The following is a 21716-nucleotide window of genomic DNA, read 5'->3' as shown; positions in this document are numbered from 1 at the left end:
ATTTGTGGTCATGCTCAAAGATTGTTTATATTTCTTGTCGGCGCTTGAAAATTTGAATACCTGGTCTCAGCTGTTTCTGCTTGGGAATTTTATTGTTGGGTAAAACAGAACCAATTAACTTCACTGGAAGCAACGACGTTATTATACTCAAAATCTCCAGTTTATGCAACTAAACTTGCTTCAAAGTCAGAATTGAAAAACTTAAATAAAGTCAACAGTTTGACGACTCTAGTTGAACTAGCCAAAACACCAAAGAAGCAGAAGCAAAGCCATGAAGGAATCCACAATCGTGGTTTAACTTTTCTCAGAGCAGGCCGAGCAACAAAAAGAAGAAGCTTCCTATATAGGAGAAGAGTAGAGAAGCAGTAGTAGTAACTTTTCACAAGAATGATAAAAGGACAAGGAAACAAAATTGAACAGTCACTTATATTATATAGTCATGGTCTAATATATTTCAACATCTAATACATAATAAAACTTTTTTTCTTATTCGGATGTAAAGTCAAGCAGTTTGTGATTCTGATCAATAAAAATGGCGAAACCACGGTTTGCTTGCTTAATAAAAAGCAAAACAATGTATAGAAAACAAAGCATATAGGTGAAAACAGCACACCACTTTGAGCCCATTCCATAGCGAGAAACTAACTGCAAAAAAAAGATGCAACAAAAACACGTATTAAAGCTTAGAAATGGAGCTACTATTTGCTATTGATTTGAGAATATAAAAGTCACTAATAACTTACGAGATTAAAAATTTTCGTTAGACTACGAAACTAGCCAAAAGAGCATGCAGTATCGCCCAGTATATCATTATGCCTAACCGTAATGCAGGTTGTCTCATAAGCGTCCGGTCACACGAGACCCTGAAAAGCAAAATGTCGTTTTCACTTGAACCGAAATTACGAAATTTTCAATCAAATAAGAGACTGAGAGAGCCATACCATAAACCATCGATCATGTTTGTCACTGGTCTTGTAAATCTCGGAATGATTCTTGACGTGGTGAGTGATCTAAATCCATGAGCTAAAAACAAGAGGGTTTGTTATGATGAGAATGTGTAGGCGATTAACTAAATTAAATATTAAGGGACAAGTCTACTTACCTTTGTCATCGTCGTCTTCTAAGCTCAGGCTTTGATCAGGTTGATCAGCATCTATACTAATGGCTACTTGATCGTTGTTTCCCTTACGCAAACTCCGGACTTGAGATGGGATCGATGCTCCACTCGTCGTCCGCTTATTTATCTGCAATACCAGAGACAAACAAAAAACCAATTTGAACATTATTTGCTTTGAGGCAGAGCATCCGGAATGGTGAAATTATCCAACAAGCTCTAGTCTTACCAGAGGTTCCACTTCAACGATCTCCGAAGTCGAGCTTCTTGGTTGGGATTCCTTGTCATGTAATATTTTCTCAAGAGTTGCTTCTCTCTGTCTGAGCTCAGCCACTCTACTCCTCTCAGCTTCAAGCAGCGAATCCTTGCTTTGTCCGACCAGCCGTAACTCTTCTGTTTCAGATAGTATAGATGCAATCCTTTTCTCAAGTGGCTCCATGTAGAGGTTTAGGTGACTGCGAGCATCAGTGGAAGGTGAATCTTCTAGACCAAGTAGTGAAGCCATTGTGTCGAACCAAGACAGTACAACTTGGATCTCTTCGGAATCTCTCTTAGTTTCCTTCTGAGAAGCAACAAGAGCCTCGTTTGTGCACCTAGTGACTTCTTGTCTTAAGAAAGAAACCTCGGTATCCCGATCTTGCACTTGTTGTTGAAGTTTCTCGATTTCAGCAAGTAGATTTTCAGAGAGTTGATGGAGCTCGTCGAATTTATCCACAGTAATTGATAGCTTTTTGGAAATCTTCCCACGAGAAGCTTCAGCTTTCTGCAAATCTAGGTTCTTCTGTTGCACTTCCTGTTCTAATTCTGTAACCCTGTGTTTCAAATCCTCCATCTGAGACTCTTCCTCGTCAAGCGCTTGCATTAATGCCTCAATTTCTGCAGCAAGTAATTATGTATTAGCTATATGTGTGACGGTGGAAAAAGAAAAAGGTTTAGTTTGAAAGTTTAACCTTGGTCTTTTGCAGCTAGTAGATTGCTAAGCGATGTGACATTCTCCTGTAATTCTGAGTGTGAGGCCTGCTCTTCTTGCAGCTCTTTTACTCTCTCCTTCAAAGAATCCCGTTCCCGCACCAAAATGCCCAGCTGGTCTTGCATATCACGCATCCGGGCACTTGCAGACTGAAGATCTTCTGCAAATATCTTAGCACCGGCCTGGGCTTCCTTAACTTGACCAACAAGTTCATTGCACATCCTATCATTTTGGATATCCTTTTCATGCAACTCCCTTTGCAAGTTGGCTATGATTACCTTCATCTCCTTTTCATTTCTCTCCACAGTCTCAGCATTCGCTACAACAAGCTCTTTAACAGCTGATGATAGCCTACTTACCATGGACCTAACAGACTCCATGGACGAAAAGTCCTCTTCTACTTGATGGAGGCTCATGTTGAAATTGTCATTTCCAACCAGTTCGGCCTTACGGCTTTCAATTTCCGCCAACACGCTAGAACATGCACCATGAAGCAAGGCAACTTTTTCACCCAAGGCAGCAATTTCTGAATCTGTTCCTGTTCCTACTGACTTGAAAAAGGTATCAACACTGTTGGATACAATGTTGACCTGTTCTTGCCATGATGCCAAGTGCTTGCTTACATTCTCTTCGAGATGGCTAACATCACCCACAAACTGATCAAGGTTTCGAGAGAGCGAACCACAAATTTCCATAATGTTTCTACCATTTGAATTTTCATGCAAGCTGACGTTGGACAAGGCAGCACTCAAGCGTGAAAAAATTTCCTGAAAAGAAAGGGGAAACATATTCAGAGACCGTCAGTTGCAGTGAAACCTTGAATATAGTAAAAGGTGTTGAAAGGTTCTAAAGTACCTTATCTACAAACTTCATAGTACTAACTTGAGGCCAGCCAGTCAAATTAGTACCGGTTTGCGTCGCACATGATTCCATATTTGCCTTCAGATGATGCAGAAACTCCATATTCATGGTGAAAATATCAGCTAGGCAAATGTTGGTACCTGCGAGAATTTTCCTCAGAGTGTTCACATTAGTTCCAAAGGACATCACTTGAGCATATAGCTTCTTCTTTTCTTCATTGTTGACCCTTGATAAATTTTCACACCGTGATATGGCTTCAACTTTTGCAGCCTCGGCTGTATCCTTCTGTCTGGAAAGTTGCTCAATTTCATATGTAAGTTTTGATAGCTCCTCTTGCATACTATCGTTTCTTTCTTGAACCTCGTTCAACTCAGCAAGTAGCAACTCAGCTGCTCTTCTAGATTTTATGGATTCCTGCTCAGCAGAAGACACGGCAGTACTCATATTCTGAAACAGTTGCGAGATCCGTTGAAGCTTCAGAAGAGGGTCATATCTGTCACCTTCATCGCCAATATTAATGCCATTCAACGCATTCAATGTCATGCTCAACGTATCACTTCTTTCCTGCAAAATATTTTCTGTTTCTTGCAAATGATTTTTCAGCAATTGGCACTCAGACTCCAGGGCTTCTACCCTCACAGTGTAAGATTCCAACTCCCTAAATTTATTTTCATTTTCCAAGAGCATTTCGTCTCGGTTGATGATCTCTGATTTTAGGCGACCATGCTCAGCGTTCATCTCCTCAATAGTTTGCTTCAGGCTATCCCTTTGTTGGACCAAAGCTTTCCCTTTCCTGACAGCTACGTTTAACTTCTCTCTTGCAGAAGCTGACTTCTGCTCTTCTTGTTTAAGGAACTCCTGCAACTCTATTATTTTCTTATCAAGTGCCGCATTTTCAGCAACCAAGGATTGCTGTTTTTCCATGTACAAATCCCTTTCTTCCCTTACCAGCTTCTGAACACGCAGTGCTTCATCCAGATCTTTTGTTAGGGAAGCTACATCAGGTGACTCTATTACCGTTATGTCTCTACTTGTTGCTTCGACTATATTTTCAGGATGGTGCCCGTGAGAAGTTGCTTCATGTGTACCCAATGACTCTCCGCTTCTAGCATCAGCATTTGATGGACGAGTTTCACAGAAGCTATCATCTCCTTCACGTGGTAAACTAGATTTAACCAAGTTCTTATAAAAGTCTATCAGCTTTCTCAGAAGTACATCCAAGTTCTCAGAATTACTTGCCAAGGCCAAATCCTGCAAGCCATCTTCCTCTATAACATCATTAATCATGTATCTCAAACTCAAAAGGTCTCCTTTGATAGTCTGAAATTGTTCTTCATTCCCAAGTTTCTCAACCAATTCTCCATGCAGATCTTTAACTTGATTCTGCAGTTTCTCATTCTCAACTTCAAGGTGAATGGCCCTTGCAGAAAGATTATCGTGATCCACATTCAGAGTTTCCAGTCTTTCAGAAAGATTCACCCTCTCATTATCAACGGATCGAAGATTTGCCTCGACATCACATACTTGCTTTTGTGAGACTTCCAAATCAGTACTTAGTGATTGACAATAGACTTCAAGGTTATCAATCTTCCGTTGGAGAGTATCTTTGTCATGTCTAGCCTCTGATATTGTACTCGCAACCCACTCAATCTTGTTTTCCACTTCCATGGACTTTAGCTGTGGAGGCATATCAATATTTCCTAGGAGTGCTTCCCATCTCTGAACCAAGTTATTCCTGTGCATCAAGGACTGCTCCAGCATTTCATTCTGTTCAGCCAACCCATAAAACTTCCCCTGGAGTTCATCGAACTTGATCCTTAAGTCATCCTCAGAACTTGTGCCAGTTTGACCTTCCTCCCTCCAGGTTTCAGAGGGAACATATCCTGCACCTCCATCAGAACTCTTCTGGTCCCAATCAGAGGGACGTAAAGAATTGCCGTTAGCTGATCTTGCTAACCACTCCACCTTGTCGAGTATATCTCGAGTATGAAACTGCTCTGGGAGATCCAAATCTTCCAAAATTTCTTCAATTCTGTGAAGCAGAGAGTCTTTGAGAAGAAACGATTCTCGAAGTGCAGTAGCTGAGTTTCGGATGTAAGAAAGCTCAGATTCTAATGCCTCCACACGTTCACCTGCCTCTGTATAGGTCTTAAGTTTTGCTTCTACTTCCTGAAGCCTTGTGTCCTTCAAACTCAGTTCCTCTGAGCACCTCTGCAGTTCAGCGGAGGTTTGGGCCAACAATTGCTTGACATTGTCACGGTTAACAATCAAACCTTTTCCTTTTGCAACAGCAATGCTAAGCTTCTCTCTAGTTGATAATAACCTCTGCTCAGATTGTTCAAGTTCATTAGATTTCTCTTGTAACTCAGATCGTAAGGCCACAAGAGATTCCTCTGCTTGGCTTATATTTTCCCTGAGACCATCCATTTCAGTTTTGTGGTGCAGTAAACTCTCCTGGATCTCCATCAGCTCATTCTCCTTGGCCTCTAACTGATTTCTGATGAGATTAGCCAAGTCCTCAGCCTCTATAAACTTCTGAACAAGTTGGGAAATCAGAAACTCGACATATAAAGCAGGGGATTCAAAACTAATTTCGCCACTTTCAAGTTCCAGAACACCCTCAACTTTCTCAACTAAGTCTCGAAGTGAAGTGGGATCAAGGCTTCGCTGCGTCAGTTCCTCCATATCGTTTGTTTTACTCAACAAGTCCGACTGTAGCTGATCAATCATAGACTGAAGTTCAAGCCTCTCAGAAAGAATATTTCGCACAGCCTCCATCAGATTCTCACAATTACCATCGTTAGAAGGATCAGAGACAACTGGATTTTCACCTTTAAATTTGGCCATCTCCACAGACCCGCATGATTCAGTAATCAGTTTTGTCAGGTCAGCATAGACCTTTCCATTCTTCTCAAGCAGAGTGTTGAAACTGTGCTTCAATTCCTCATATTTGTTTGAGGAGGACTCATGCTTTGCGTTAGCAACTTCTAGTTTTTCCTCCAGGTCGTCAATCACCTTCACAGCCATGTCAACAGAATTTGACATATGATTATCTATGCTAATGGCTCCAGCAGTTCCATATCTGAGTAAGCAATCATCAAGTCTAACAACTTCCACACTAAATTGAGATATTGACGATGTCAATTCCTGTTCTAGCATCATTGCCTTCAGAGATTCATCCTGCAAGCCCACTAACTGTTCCTCCATTGACGACAACATGCTGTTTAAGTTATTCTGTAAGCTTTCCAGCTGATTTTCAAGCTCATAAATTCTCGATAAGCAAGAACTCAGCTTCTTGTTGAGCTCCGTGTTTTTTAGACCGATACTATCATTTCTCAGCTTTAATGATTCACAGAGAAGTTCTAGTTCGTGGTTTTTGTGTTGCATCTCACAAGAACAGTTTTTCAGAACTTCAAGCGAAATCTTATTCTCAATAGCATCTGCCTCAAGAAGATTGATGTGATTCTGGTGAGATGCAAACTCGACATTAAGCTCTTCGAGTCGTTGATTTGTTGCTGTCCTGTCATCCTTTAATTCATTGAATTGTATACCCGCCTTCCCAGCATTCAACACTAACTGTTCAAGCAAGCCTCTCAAATTGCTAATCTGCACATTCACAGAAACAAATACATCCGACTGATCACCAGTTAACTGTCCCTTTTCAGATTCATGTTCTTCCTGTTGCCCCTTTGACTCAAAAGCATGAATCAATTTTGATACTGCTGGCGTGTCAGCTTTTTTGCTAGACTTTCTCAATGAAGAATCGCTGAGGATCTGCTTAATTGCCTCTTCAAGGCTCTGAATCATTTTCTCACCTTTCTCCAGATTCTCGTTCAAGGAAAAAAACCCAGAAGAAGCGTCCGTTACCTCCTCCAAAGTTGTTTGCTGTGTCCCGGGACTTTGGCAGGTATGTTCAACAAAAGGTACACTCTGTTTACTTGTAACCCCGACTTCTAGCCTTCTACCAGATGTTTCAGGTATTTCCTGATTGATCAATTCTGAAGCATCCTCATTACTAATGTCTACAATTCCAGCTTTTTCAACCTGGATGCTGCTACTCAGAGATGTACTTTCTTCGGTCAATTTATCCAGGCGTGCCATTGCTTCTCCTAACTCAGCTGCTAGACGAATCCGCTCTTCTTGTACAGGAGACATACGCTCTTGAAGAATAAAGAGCTCATGCGTAAGTTTATCATTGTCCTCAACCAAATGTTCCTTCTCCTCTTGAAACTTCAAGAGTTTATTATTCAGCAAAGAATACCCTTCCTTTAGGTTGGAATACTCTGACAACAAATAAGTCTCCGAGATCAGAAATGCACTCAGTTCTATATGTGCTTTCTCATTTTCTTCTGTGAGATGCAGGTTATGTTCTTTAAGCTTGGTCTTCTGGCCTTCCAGCAACGAAAGCGTCTCCCTTATGTTTGAATTTTCCACTTCTTGCAAGGTGACCAAAGTCTTACAATTTGCCAATTCTTCCTTTAGCTTCTCTGCCTCACCCAATAAGTTATATTTTTCCTCGACAAGATTTATCTTCTCATCTGTCAGTGGACCAACTGTTTTTTCCAATCGCTCAACTTCTGCCTTTAGTATAGCCGCTGAGTTTTTGCAATTGCATAACTCAGATGAAAGATGTTTAATCTCATAGTTCTTGGATTTTTTTTCTTCATGAAGTTCCTTTTTCTCATCATTCCAAGAAGAAATGATTGCAACCAATGTATCATTCTCCACGTGAAGATTGATAAACTTCTCATTCGCCTCGGATAGATCCAATAGGGACTTTTCTAAGCTAAGCTGCAACTCATTGATCTTAGAAGTGAAATTCTCCACTTGGGCTTCTGTAGCAAGAAGCTGATCCTTGAGTTTCTCATTTGAGCTTGTAGCAGCGTGGAGGTTAGACTGGCACTCTGAAAGTTCCTCTTCAAGAGAGTCATTTCTCTCTTTCACCGCATTATATGATGCACGAAGCTGTGATAGTTCAGCTTCTAATTGGTTATGTTGATGAACAAACTCGTTTTGTAGATGAGACTGTTCAGTGACTTGCACATGGAGTATATCTTCCATGGTACTCGAAATAAATAGCTCTTCTCTTAATCTCTCCAACGATGTGGTTCCTGGCCCAGTACTGGAAGCAGCCTCTCTTGCGTTGCACAACGCTTGAAATTCATCTTGTCCAAGTCCACGTACCATATCCATAAGCTGTAAGAAGCTAACTGAGCGGCCTTCATCAACAAGAGCAGCAGAAACTTCTCCAGAAGGATTTAATGTGTCCTTTTTACAAGGTTCCTCATGGCTCAATACTCCAGATATACTGACGCTCTCGGGCATTTGCAGCTGACTAGACACGTCTGCAATAGAGCTTTCCTTACGTTCAGTCAACAGAACGTGATCTCTGTTATCACGAAAACCAATAGATGCCTCTGGTTTCTCTTCATTAAGCTTTGCAGCTTCCCCAATATGCTGGCTTCTAAATTCACTAGTTTTTCCTTCTAGTTCAGCTGAATCAAATGCAACTGAGGATCCCTCTGAAAAGTGAGAAGGGGGAACAGAAGAATCCACAATGGCTGGAAAGCTTTTTTGCCTTTCTTCATTTGCAATCGAATCAATATCTGGAGTTGCAGATAATTCAGGAAACTGTTCCTTGTGTGAACCATCGTCTTCCTGCATATTCCCTACCCAGAAAAAAATGAGAACTGAATTATACAACAAAAAGGATGCATGCAATCGACCTAACTTCTTTACTCCTACGCAAGAAAACTAAATAAAGAAAAGGATTGAAAAGAGAAGGAGAGAACAACCTACAACTTTTACCTGATCTCCCCTTGCACAAATCAAGGAAGCATCATCAGGAATAGATTCAGGCAACGAGGACCGCGAGTGCTGCATTTCAACATTCCCAGGCCCACTTTCAACTTCAACTCCTTGCCCCTCCGCTAGATTTTCAGGAGCAGCAACGATTCCGTCAACACTAATAGATGCATCATCATGTGTAGCTCCCTTCTCAGTATCTGCAAGGTCAGATGCCAAAGAATCTACCGTGCCAGCCGCTCCAATGTCGATACTCTTCACATTCTCTTCTTCCGTGGATAATGGTATGCTGATATCACTTTCAGAAGTCACTACTACTTTTCTCAGTTCAGCTCCACTATCAGAAGTTACTGTGGTGTTTCCTGGCTGAAGCGTATCAAGTTGTGATGATGAAGCATCGACTGAACCATCGTCGTGTGCTGCTGCGTTTACAGAAGTTTGTGGAGGATCAGCAACCTCCTCACCAATATTCAGACGAGATGTAGCTCCTCCTCCTGCAGCCACATTAGGCGGAGCTTCTACCTCTTCACGAACAGCACTTGTGTCAGGTTTAGGCTCATGTTTGTCAGATTTACCAGATTTTTTGGAGGATTTTCCTTGGCTTGTACTGCCCTTGGGGTCCTTTTTGTCAGCTTTCTTTTGACGAAATTGTTGAAGCTGAAATTAAAGTTAAGAAACTTAGACTATCAATTCAATTGTTCCTTCCTTCTTTACTACAAACTAACTATCAATTCAAGAAAAGTGAAACAGAAGAATCATCTCTTTTATTATCACTGACATTAACAAAGAAAATCTAAAAAAAAATCTTCTAATAGAGGTAGTAGGCTCAAAGAAAGATAAACAAACCTTCTGTCGCCCAGCAGCGAGTGGATCCCCACGGTTCTTCTTCTTGTCCATTCGATTCACTCACAATGGCTCTTAACTGGATCAACACCAAGTCTGGATCACCATGGCTTGTACCTTCTGATGACGACGCAAAATCCAAATTTAATTTCACAAACTTGTAATATGATACCACAGAGCACCGACACAATAGTGGCATAGGATTGGAACAAAATGCAATTTTGAACAAATACAAATAAAAAGACTTGGGGAAACCCAGATCGTGCGGTAACTAAACGGAAACCTAATCTTACAGATTCAATAGAAAAATACAGTTGCAGAAGCTAAAATCGAAAACCGCAATACGAGATCAAATTTTCACAAAGAAATTAACCAAACTGAGCTAAACCTACCTTCGATCGGTCGAACAGGAATCAAATTGCTCGTCGCGTCGTTAAAATCAACTTCACCTGTAGACAATTTATACGTCGCTCTCTCTCTTTCCTTAGATCTATAACGTAAATGGCCTTTTAATCAATTAGCTGGTGTGTCTTGTTCGTTTGAAAACGAAAGGGACAAAAAACTGTAGAATGAAAACGCGACGCGATTCAGCCTCACACAGACGACGCTGATTCAAAGGGAAGGAGAACAATTATTTACACAACCTGGGCCCCTCAAAGCCCAATTCAAGGTTGGGCCGATAACGGTAAATGATCCAGTAACCTATTTAAAGCTATATAGCAACAATAACCTTCTACTTCTTCCATAGTTTACAAATGTACCGCCGAAGAAATCTCAATGACAAGCAAATGAGATAGACACTGTTAGAAACTCGAGAAGTGTGTCATCGTTTCAGCTCTATCACCATCTGATTTTATACAAATGATCAAAATAATTTTTTCAGTAACTACAACTATAAATGTTATTACATGCTTGTACAAACACAAGATATTGTTACAGTCATTGGATCACTGAATGAAACTCCTTAAGAAGAAGCTTAAGTGTGTGTGTGTGTGTTTTGCTTAAACTTCACGCTTAGGACGTTTACGTGTTCGTTGAAGCACAGGCTCTTTAATCAAATCGTCCATCGAGATTTCACCTTGGCCATTCTCTCCATCTTCTGCTGCTTTTATCGCCTGGTTGAACGCAATCTGTAATCATAATGCTGGTTAGTTTTACAGACCATATGAATATAGATACAAGGGTGTTCCCGACAGATTTTTACAGAGGAGCTTCTTATTAATTAATGCACTACGAGATTATTAACACCCTACTGCCAAGCAACACTTTAGGCCAAACTGAGACAATACTCTAGAACTTAAATCAACGACAGCACTAATTTAAAAAAAAAAAACAGACCAAAGTCGAATCTGAACTAAGAAGTAGCAAAGATGTATATAAGGACATCGTTTGGTGGAAACAGCAATCTTACATCTTCGAGGAAGTCATCATCAAGCTTATCAGCGATCTTAGCCGAAGTGAAAACAGTAGCGGCGATAAGAGTAGCAGGAATGGCGAACGCGAGCAAGTAGCTACTCGTACTTGGCCCTGCTCGCACCATCACGGAACAGTCTCTGATTCTTCTTGTAAAACATAATCCTCCCACCCCTCCATCGACGAAACAGCTCACCGGTGGCGGAAATAGAGGCTGAGAAAGCGCCGACAAGGCTGCCGTTTGCATAGGGATAGAGACGAAGAGTCTCGCCATTAATTTTTTTTTTGTTCTTTTCCCCCAACGATTGGCAAGCAAGCAACAAGGATAATCGTTTTGGGTCGGGTTGTTTTACCGAACCGGACCCTGAAGAATCTGGAATTTATTCAATGGGCCGACTTGTACAAGTCGGCCCATTTAAGTATAACATGCCATCGCATCACGATAAGACCTCTTAAACGAATTCAACGCATGATGGCGATATATATTCTTCTTCGTTTATTATATAGCAGATATGATAGAATATGGAGCATATGTTTACGTAGAGAGAAATATATTATTCTTCGTTTATTGTATAATGGCATATGGAGCATACGTTAGGTAGCGAGAAATATATTCTTCTTCGTCTATTATATATAACAGAAATGATGGCATATGTTTCATAATTTGTTGAACCAAAAATCAAATCTGTCTAGCTGATACGACCATTGATTCGTATAGTTATGTAAGATGCCAAACAATTTAGGGGCTATATTATAAGTTTTCAACTTCCAAATTAACAAACCCATGTGCAGCTTCTTGTTTTGAAGATGAAGTGGGGAATATAAGGGGGGGGGGGGGATATCGACACCCAATGGTGCATCCATATATACGTTAGAGATATATACTTAGAGAAAAAAAAACATAAATGGGTAATATAAACATTTACGTGAAGTCCACATTGGATCCCACTCTCGTTTCGGCTTTTCTTTTACATATTCTTTTACATATTCTATATTATTGTTTTAACGAAAACTAATTTTGTGTGAAACCTGCAACATGCATGCCATAGTACTAGACAAGGTAATGCATGTGTTAAGTATAATCATGCGTGATCAATAATATAAAACAAATAATACTCTGCAGCTAGTTGGTTTTGTATTTGCGTGTTCGTAATCCCATGTTTATCATTACTTTACGAGATAACATCTTTGTTATGTATGATCAACATATTTTGTATTTAACAATTTCATAAAAAAATCATACGGACAAAATGTAAACGTCAAGATAAGAAAGTCACTTATTTCTCAAATGCGTGTGAAATCCGTGTGTGCAGTATGTCAATGCTCACGGAATAAATCCATGTCTGTTATCTTTACGTTGACCTCTTCATAAAGTTAAAATACTGGGGCCAAACCTCCTCGTATAATCAATGGTGACGGGTTCCCTCTGAATTAATATAACAATATTAAACTATAGGTGTGAATTATATATGACCGTGTTATATTATTCTTTTATTAAAGAGTTATATTGGTTAACTTTTAACCTTTCAAAATTCCCACTAACTTCAATTTTGAGAATAAAGTATGGACCGTTCAATTGGTAACTTATAGGTATGCGTAAACACGTGACGTCTCCTATAATCTAAGAAAGCTTCGGTCGCATAGTATAACAATTCATGTGTGACAATATTGCATAATACTGTATAGATACAAACGAACACGTTTCTTTCACCTGCTTGTTAGAAAAAACTTGTTTAATTACTGAGAATGGATTACAAAAACGAGGATGATTTTCCTATATACTGAAAACTTAATTATAATGCAGAGTATCTTTAACACTTATGTCTGAAGATACGTTTTCACCAAGTTTTTCCATCATGGGCATAACGTGGAGTTGGAGATCAGGGAAATGAGTTTAAAATGTTTGAATTATGGCTTAAATCTCGTATATCCGTGTGCTTTACTGTCTCCTGTTTGTTTGTGTTCTGGTGATAAAAAAGAAAATATAATAATATATATCTAAATTTGCATGTTGAAACTATAAGGTGCATGACAAAATAGTTGGAATAATCGGTAGCATGAAAACATCACACTAAAGCATAACATGAGAAAACTTTGGAAGAGAATATATTTATTACAGGTAGATAAGAAGAAGAATGGATAAGGGTCGTGGACCTCTTTATAACTTATGTTTTTTCTAGGATGTACCAAGGGAAAACAACGTGAAAGTATATATGCTTTAATTCTTGTCGAGAACATCTCTTTTGGTTTCGTCGTTTCGCGCGCGAGGGGATAGTACGATTGGGACCGTGACAGTGTTCGTGAAGCCATCGGTGTGAGAAAGTGTTATCCGAAAGTTACCAGTGTGGTGTTCGGAGTTATGCATGGTTTAATCGTAGACTCAGGTGGAGCTTAACTCATAGCTAATCTACTTTTCAGTAGTATACGTGTTAGGATCAAGACACAGCTCTATTTGATTTTAAAAAAAGACACAGCTATGCGTTTATATAGTGCTGATATTCTATTTTTGATGGATTTGATAGAACCGTATTTTATAAACTACGGATTACTGAATATTATAAATAATAAAATTGATAAAATTATACCAAAGAGTAAGAAAAGGATGATACAACTGCAGAGGCGAGATATTATCTCTTTTCTTAACTCAAAATACGTCCCGTAGTGCGACGGTTCGATAACGTAATGAGTCCCAGGATACAACTGCAAACAATCTTCTGAATTTGCGTCACTCTATCAGAAACCTGGCGAAACTGGTTTTGTGTTGTACTCTCAGACACAAAATAAAAATACTAACATAACTATTTCATAATGAGAGAATGATTTTTACTCTAATCATGTATTTGTTTATCTCTCTCAAAAAATGAGAACACACACAACTTATTTATAAACTCACAAAGTGCAAACGCATATTGTATATTGATGGAGCATTTACTTGACAAATTAATTGGCATTAAGGAGTGTAACTTCTCCATGACCAAATTAACGTCACTTTACAAAGACATTTATTATTCCTTTTTGACTAAATCAAACTGAACAATATTCTTTGTAGTGGGTTATTATTATGAATAAGATCTATAAAAATAAGTTAATTGACATGATGTCCAATTAACAAATTTAAATCTAATTCAAACCCAAATATTCAAAGTGATACATTTGCTTAGTTTTATACTTAGCTAAATATAAGCTTTACAAGCTTTTTATATCATTCACTTTGGACCTCCATTTCTCATTCAAAACCAACTCTGATTTTGACATACGAGTACACTACTTCATAGTGTTAAACATTTGGTTATTCCGACGAACGTCTTCGTCCGGAAAACTTACCGAAAAATGGTCTTAAACCATTTCGTCAAAAACGAGTTCCAACAATCCCCCACATGAACAGAAATGCTTTTAAACACTAGACGACTCGGCAGAATTGACTTCCTAGACAAGACTCGACAAGACTCAACAAGACTCAACTAAGGACTTTTGAGAGTACAAACGAGAAATTCACTGCATGATGAGTTGGTAGCAATTTTTTCAGCCTTGAACCAGTCATTGTTAATAGCTATCGGATTTACTCGGCCAGGAGGTGGCCATGATGTCTTGAACCTCCCGGACTTTGGTGTAAACCTAGACAATAGCCAAAACACAGTTTCATTCTCTCACAAAACCAATTTCTCTATTGTGTTCATTTTGGCCGTGAACATTCCTGGTAATCATGAGTGAACTTTAGAGAATATAACCATTTTATTCTCCTAGAAACGGCTCCATTTCACACCCACAAGGTGATTTGCCATTAGTTTTGTTTAGAGGAGTATCATGTACTACTCCATTCATATCTCAAAACAATTGGCACAAATCATTAAAAGCAAATGCTTATCCTCTATTCCTTACATGTAGCACTGTTTAATCATCCTGGGAACTGGGTATAGACCGAAGTCTTACAGTACTTTGGGCAGATTTAGTTTGACTTAGTTGTCTCCTTGAACCTATTTCTTGGGATCTCCAATCTGATAAGTAGAGTTACCTTCAAACCTCATCTTAGTTCATAGGCTAAACCCATTCTTCTTGATGATATTACAATTTGATCTCATGACACACCTTTAATAACAGGATCCCAGGTTGTCATCACATTGAACATAATCTATAAAGATTAGTCGAGATCAATTGTCTAATGATTTTTGTCATTTTTTTTTTTTTCCTCAAGATACAATTAACCATTATACACAAAACTCAGTGTATGACACTAGTTTTTTTTTCTTTAAAAATCATAGTTTGATAACTATCACCAAGTTCATTTGGCATGTTGCCAATGACTTTATATGGTAAGCAAAGCTTCCCCCACATTTCTTGAGATAGCTCAAAACCATGCATATTTACATTTATCATCTCTTAAGAGTTTAGAAAGTTAATCTACAACTCTTTTAGATTTAAATGAATAATAAAAACAATTTCGAAAATTGTTACAATTTTCTTTAGAATGTATTTCATTCTCGGAAATCACATTTTAGATACAACTATTTTCATAGTTCTCTCAAGTTGATTTATAACTCTATGATTTGAATTTTTCCAAAACATATTTTTGCTTTTAGCAAATATACATATCAATACATGATATTTTTGTACCATCAAAACCACAATTTTCTATGATTATTCTCAACCATATTGACTTTAGAATCTACAATACACATGTCAGTTTCAGTCATATTGATCTGAAAATTTCTCATTGGTTTTGCATGGTCAACCTTTTTAAAAGGTGCATTTAAGCATTGACGAAATACAAATGTTTTGATCAATATCAACAAACATTTTATTTCTTATGGCAAATGATTTATGTGGCAGACCTCTCCCAGATTTAGTTTAGGGCGTCGACTCACAAAAATCCATTTCCATTCATATAACATAATCCCTTAAGAATCAAAATGTTATTTATGACTATGGTTTCACCATATTTTTGAAACTTGAATCAGTTTTTTTTTCTCATGGTCATCCATGCTTAATAACTCAATTAAGTTATCCCAAAATCTGAAAAAGAAATCAAAAACGTTAAACCATTCTTGATAATTAAAGCAAAATAATTATCATTTACCAAGTCAAAGCAACCATTAACCAAGTAAAAAAAAACGTTTACCAAACGTTACAAAATCTATATTAGCTTTATGAAAGCTAAAAGACAATGAATCCTGCAATTCACAAGCAAGCATAAAGATAGAGAATTTCAAACGCTGAAACCGAGAAGGAGCCGATCAGATCCAGCACATTTTACCAAAAAGGATCAACCTGTTCTTAAAAGAAAACTTTTACAATAATCAGTCCGGTTAGTGGAAAACAATAAACAGATATTTTGAGTTAAGACTGATAGAACCGTATTTTATAAACTACGGATTACTGAATATTGTAAATAATAAAATTGATAAAATTATACCAAAGAGTAAGAAAAGGATGATACAACTGCAGAGGCGAGATATTATCTCTTTCCTTAACTCAAAATACGTCCCGTAATGCGACGGTTCGATAACGTAATGAGTCCCAGGATACAACTGCAAACAATCTTCTGAATTTGCGTCACTCTATCAGAAGCCTGGCGAAACTGATTTTGTGTTGTACTCTCAGATACAAAATAAAAATACTAACATAACTATTTCATAATGGGAGAATGATTTTTACTCTAATCATGTATCTGTTTTTCTCTCTCAAAAAATGAGAACACACACAACTTATTTATACACTCACAAAGTGCAAACGCATATTGTGTATTGATGGAGCATTTACTTGACAAATTAATTGGCATTAAGGAGTGTAACTTCTCCATGACCAAATTAACGCCACTTTACAAAGACATTTATTATTCTTTTTTGACTAAATCAAACTGAACAATATTCTTTGTAGTGGGTTATTATTATGAATAAGATCTATAAAAATAAGTTAATTGACATGATGTCCAATTAACAAATTTAAATCTAATTCAAACCCAAATATTCAAAGTGATACATTTGCTTAGTTTTATACTTAGCTAAATATAAGCTTTACAAGCTTTTTATATCATTCACTTTGGACCTCCATTTCTCATTCAAAACCAACTCTGATTTTGACATACGAATACACTACTTCATAGTATTAAACATTTGGTTATTCCGACGAACGTCTTCGTCCGGAAAACTTACCGAAAAACGGTCTTAAACCATTTCGTCAAAAACGAGTTCCAACAGGATTTGCTTCCAGATATTATCCCAAAACATAGGTTATAGAGGAACTGAATCTCGTTAACAGCTTGTATTTTAATTTACTTAGGGCGCTTTCATGTTTCATCGTCATTAAACGAATAGCTAAACGCAATATGTTTTTACAGAATATTAAATTTAAGAATTATTTATTTATCTTTCAAGAAGCTGAGAGAGCTTAAATTATTTCATAGTCTGGATGTGTTAATTCATCTGTTCTCTTAAAAATAGAGAAAATGATATTTTCTTGCATTGCAATTTGTAAATGCATAGATGATCGACGTGCACGACAATATTAATACAACTTGTTAGGTCAACTACCCCATGTTATAGTTTAATCGTTGACAAAAATTAGTGTTCTAAAGAACAACCCATGGTTTGGTCTACGTCAATGGCACGTTATTAGCACACACAACACGTTCTGTGCTTCTGTTCACATGACTAATCGTATAGTTTATCACACAAAATCAGGACTACAGAAGATAATCGCATTCACAAACGAATTGATCTTATGAAGAGAGAAAAAAAATAGACATGTAAGAAGATAAATGTTGAAAACCATGGTGTCCATGCAACTAAGGAATTAATAAAGTTGGGTTAATTTAAGGTTTTTTTTTTTAACTATTTAGTACTCGTCTACAACATACATGAAATAAATCTGCTTTATTGGTGAATAAATTAAACTGTAATTATAATTAGTTTGCGAAATTGTTTATTTTCTCTTCTTCTTTTTACAATCTCATCATTCATCAATACACGAGACATTCTTTTTACAAATTCGACACGTGAGGAGAACCAAATAGCTGGCTGTGAATATTTAGGTTCATAAAATCATAAGCATAGTCAACACTAGCATTCACAGATCCACCGTTGGATTAACCTTTAGAAATATCTGATGGTTCGTATACGAGTTGACGGGACCACCCGGTTACCGCGATAGTCAATGGCTGTGTTTAAACTTTAAAGAGATGATAATCTTTTTCTTTTTTATAGTACTACTTTTTTTATTCGTCAGCTAATATTACTTTTAATTTTAAAATAGTCACCGTTTCTTCTCATTAGTCGTATTCAATAATCCCTGTCTAGTATAATTTTAGTTAAACCAGTATTTCTAGTATTTAATTAGAAAGATTATTAGTTGATTCCCAGTAACTGTAGATAATTAGGCGTAGAGGAATTGGCTTACGACAACGGCATAATGTCATGTGAAGAGGATTTCTAGAATGATACGAAAAACATCCTTTGAACTGATTTTATGGTAACAATAATTAAATATTTGTTGTTGAGAAGTAAAAATCTTACACCAGATTTTAATTGTTATGAAAACACTTTAATAGGGTTATCAAATTGTACAGGCAATCTATCGAATTATAGTTAATTGTAATTATGGTTGACAATAACAAGAGTCTGTAGAACTTGAAAGAATAAAGAAGATTCAAATTGGAACAAACAATAAAATATAATTAAAACTTAAGAAGTCAAATATGTCAATTATTATTTTTTAATCACTCACCACCTATGTTCAAAGAAAAATCATTCATCTATGTCTCATTGACAACTCCTACCTTCTTGTCTCAACCAAAATCCAGCTGGGCCTCTTCTCTCCAGCGAGTGTGAATTATGTTGACATTTTATCATCATTTTGTAATTTGTACTGTTTTGCTTATTTTTTGTGTGTTAATGAATTATTGAAAAATTTATAAATTTAAAAAAGGGAAAAAACTTCCATACCTTTGATTAAACCATAGTTTTTTCACTTTTTGATAACAAATCTTGCAAACAAATTATAAAAGATGGCGTGCTATGATTTTTTTAAAAGGATCTTTAATTTGAAGAAACAATAAAATTCAGATGCATGTGGGCCCAGTTACTGGAACTTGAGGAGGATTGAGGAGGAGACCAAACTTTCATTGCTTTATTCCATGGAAAGACTCAACTCAACCACAGCCGTTGGATCAAAATCTCACCAGTTGACTTTAATCACACAACCTGACCCGGTCACCTCCTTTCCCCATATATCACGCCATCCTCCCTCCCCTCTCTCTTCTCATCCACCATCTCTCTCTCTCTCTCTCTCTCTGATCTTCAACGTTCCTCTCGTTTCCTCACAGCAACAGAAAGCAAAAGCAGTAAGTTACAGTGAGATCATCATGGCCGTTGATCTAATGCGTTTCCCTAAGATGGATGATCAAAAAGCTATCGAGGAGGCTGCATCGCAAGGTCTACAGAGCATGGAACACCTGATCCGCGTCCTCTCTAACCGCCCCGAGCAACACAGCAACGTTGACTGCTCCGAGATCACCGACTTCACCGACTTCACCGTCTCCAAATTCAAAACCGTTATTTCCCTCCTTAACCGTACAGGCCACGCCCGGTTCAGACGCGGACCGGTTCACTCAACTCCCTCATCTCCTCCTCCTATACAACAGAGCCAGTTCGTAAAAACCGCTCAATCCGAAGCTCCGGTTATCTCCCAACCGGCGGCGAGAACGACGGCGAGTCTCCCTCCGTCGAGGCCGAGCGTGACACTCGACTTCACTAAACCGACCATCTTCGGATCCAAACCCAACAGCTCTGAGCTGGACTTCTCCAAGGAAAACTTCAGCGTCTCGTTAAGCTCTTCCTTCATGTCGTCGGCGCTAACCGGCGGCGACGGCAGCGTGTCCAAGGGATCTTCGATCTTTGCTCCGTCGCAGCCTGTCACATCCTCTGGTAAGCCGCCCTTGGCTGGTCATCCATACAGACGAAGATGCGTCGAGCACGAGCACTCTCAGAATTTTTCCGGCAGAATCTCCGGCTCCGGCCACGGCAAATGCCATTGCAAGAAAAGGTATTGTTTTACGTCACCCACCTGTCACTTTAACAGTTACCTCACTAATCACGCACTTCCGTTATTTTTAATTTTCGAATATTCAACGCTTAGTTGACTATTACCGGTTTAGTTAGGTGGATTTATTCCCGGTTTAGTATAATTTACAGTATCGGGTTTGGTTGCTTGAAAAAATATCCCTGACAATGACTAGAGAGTTGACTTTTAAAACCTCAATGCACGCAGCTTATGGCTAGTTAAATCAGTTTAATTAATAGTGCCTTTTTATTAATTAAAGCAGAAAAGATCGTCCGAAGAGAACCGTTAGGGTACCGGCGATAAGTGCAAAGATCGCCGATATTCCACCGGATGAGTTTTCATGGAGGAAGTACGGTCAAAAACCTATAAAGGGCTCACCACACCCACGGTAACTATCTTTTACACTCTTGTAGTATCTGTCAATCGTTGATGTTTGTTTTGTCTGAATACGTGATCTAAAAATCTAATGATGTTTTTGTTGTTATGGTTCAGTGGTTATTACAGATGTAGTACTTATAGAGGATGTCCGGCGAAGAAACATGTGGAACGAGCTTTGGACGATCCAGCTATGCTTATAGTGACTTACGAAGGAGAGCACCATCACAAACAATCAGCGATGCAAATGAATGTTTCTTCTTCAGGCGTTAATGATTTGGTGTTTGCTTCGGCATGATTTTGATTTGTATTGTTTTTTTTTGTGAGTATTAGATGGAATGCTTTGTAAATTTTCTTACTAAAAATATTTTAATTAGAGAAACAGTCTCCGGTGGAATATATTTCTACGAACATGATCTCGTTGTGCGTTATAAATATAGCAGATACGGGTATAAGGTAGTGGTTATGGAATTATTTGCGCACCAATGATATAGATTATGGACTTATGTTCTTCACTTTTCAATAATTCATCATTTCGTTTTTATTAATACATAGAGATATGAAGAATAAATATATAGTTGGTGGATGTTGGAAAGTGTTTAAATCATTAAATGTAGAGTTAACTAAGGGTGGACGATTAGAAAGTCAATGAGTAGTTAGGTAGATTTGGGTGTTGAAGTCACGTATAATTTGAGGTTTATTTAAGACAAGTCAAGGGTCAACTATACTATGCCGGTGAGGCGTTGAGCTTGGCGTCTTGGACGAAGTTTCGTTTGACAATTTTTTCCTCTTACAGAAAAAAAGTTATTCTCCATTTTTCTTCTCAAATTCTCATTTATATCACATACTTATGATTTTGTGATTATAATGAAATATTTTTAGATAATCTTGACATTGATCCATAATATGATAAGACAAATACTTTGGCACGATGTATACGGAGTTAGAGATGGACAAATTCTCGCAATGTTAAAGGGTGCAAGTCTTTAGTAGGACAAAGTTTCAGTTTCTGCTTATGGATACGACCATACCAAATCATGTGGTAAAAGAGATTCTCAGAGAGCTTGTAAGCCTTTTCTGTTGCGACAAATGTTCATGTCTTTCTCGTTGGCATCTTTCAAAATCAAAACCAAAGGCTTTGAACACCTTTGATAGTGAAAAGAAATATGCAATACTTTCATGGGCTACATCCACCATGTACTAGTAAACAAGCCCATGTAAAGCCTATCAAACCCACAGCATAAGACCAAGTAATTAGGCTTTTTAACAAGTTCACATTTA

General features: G+C 37.9%; 3 protein-coding genes across 8 annotated transcripts; 1 reads left to right on the top strand and 2 right to left on the bottom strand.

Annotated features, from left to right (window-relative positions):
- Positions 1-409: 409 nt before the first annotated feature.
- LOC108841111 (trans-Golgi network-localized SYP41-interacting protein 1) lies at positions 410-10185 on the bottom strand. 5 transcript variants are annotated; one of them, XM_018613892.2, is made up of 10 exons: positions 9986-10185; positions 9597-9713; positions 8741-9407; positions 2940-8614; positions 2065-2851; positions 1344-1990; positions 1103-1244; positions 942-1023; positions 744-863; positions 410-645 (listed from the first exon to the last, which is right to left on the bottom strand). In XM_018613892.2, the coding sequence occupies exons 2-9, from the start codon at positions 9645-9647 to the stop codon at positions 761-763; spliced, it is 8154 nt and encodes a 2717-aa protein (XP_018469394.1). In that variant the 5' UTR covers positions 9648-9713; positions 9986-10185; the 3' UTR covers positions 410-645; positions 744-760. The 5 variants fall into 5 exon arrangements, with proteins under 5 accessions (XP_018469394.1, XP_056859471.1, XP_018469395.1 ...); XM_057003491.1 differs by having other exon boundaries at positions 2940-8603; positions 8745-9407; XM_018613893.2 differs by having other exon boundaries at positions 2940-8603; positions 8754-9407.
- A 277-nt stretch (positions 10186-10462) lies between these two features.
- LOC108840270 (uncharacterized) lies at positions 10463-11316 on the bottom strand. The gene is made up of 2 exons (XM_018613105.2): positions 11005-11316; positions 10463-10723 (listed from the first exon to the last, which is right to left on the bottom strand). The coding sequence occupies exons 1-2, from the start codon at positions 11278-11280 to the stop codon at positions 10595-10597; spliced, it is 405 nt and encodes a 134-aa protein (XP_018468607.1). The 5' UTR covers positions 11281-11316; the 3' UTR covers positions 10463-10594.
- Positions 11317-19255: 7939 nt separating this feature from the next.
- LOC108827606 (probable WRKY transcription factor 11) lies at positions 19256-20851 on the top strand. 2 transcript variants are annotated; one of them, XM_018601057.2, is made up of 3 exons: positions 19256-20042; positions 20323-20448; positions 20553-20851. In XM_018601057.2, exons 1-3 carry the CDS (start codon positions 19363-19365, stop codon positions 20731-20733), a joined length of 987 nt encoding a protein of 328 aa, XP_018456559.1. In that variant the 5' UTR covers positions 19256-19362; the 3' UTR covers positions 20734-20851. The 2 variants fall into 2 exon arrangements, with proteins under 2 accessions (XP_018456559.1, XP_018456553.1); XM_018601051.2 differs by having other exon boundaries at positions 20320-20448.
- The last annotated feature ends 865 nt before the right edge of the window (positions 20852-21716 follow it).

Source organism: Raphanus sativus, chromosome 2 (assembly GCF_000801105.2).
Source record: "Raphanus sativus cultivar WK10039 chromosome 2, ASM80110v3, whole genome shotgun sequence".
NCBI classification, from domain to species: Eukaryota; Viridiplantae; Streptophyta; class Magnoliopsida; order Brassicales; family Brassicaceae; genus Raphanus; species Raphanus sativus.
This window is presented reverse-complemented; position numbering and strand designations above follow the sequence as displayed.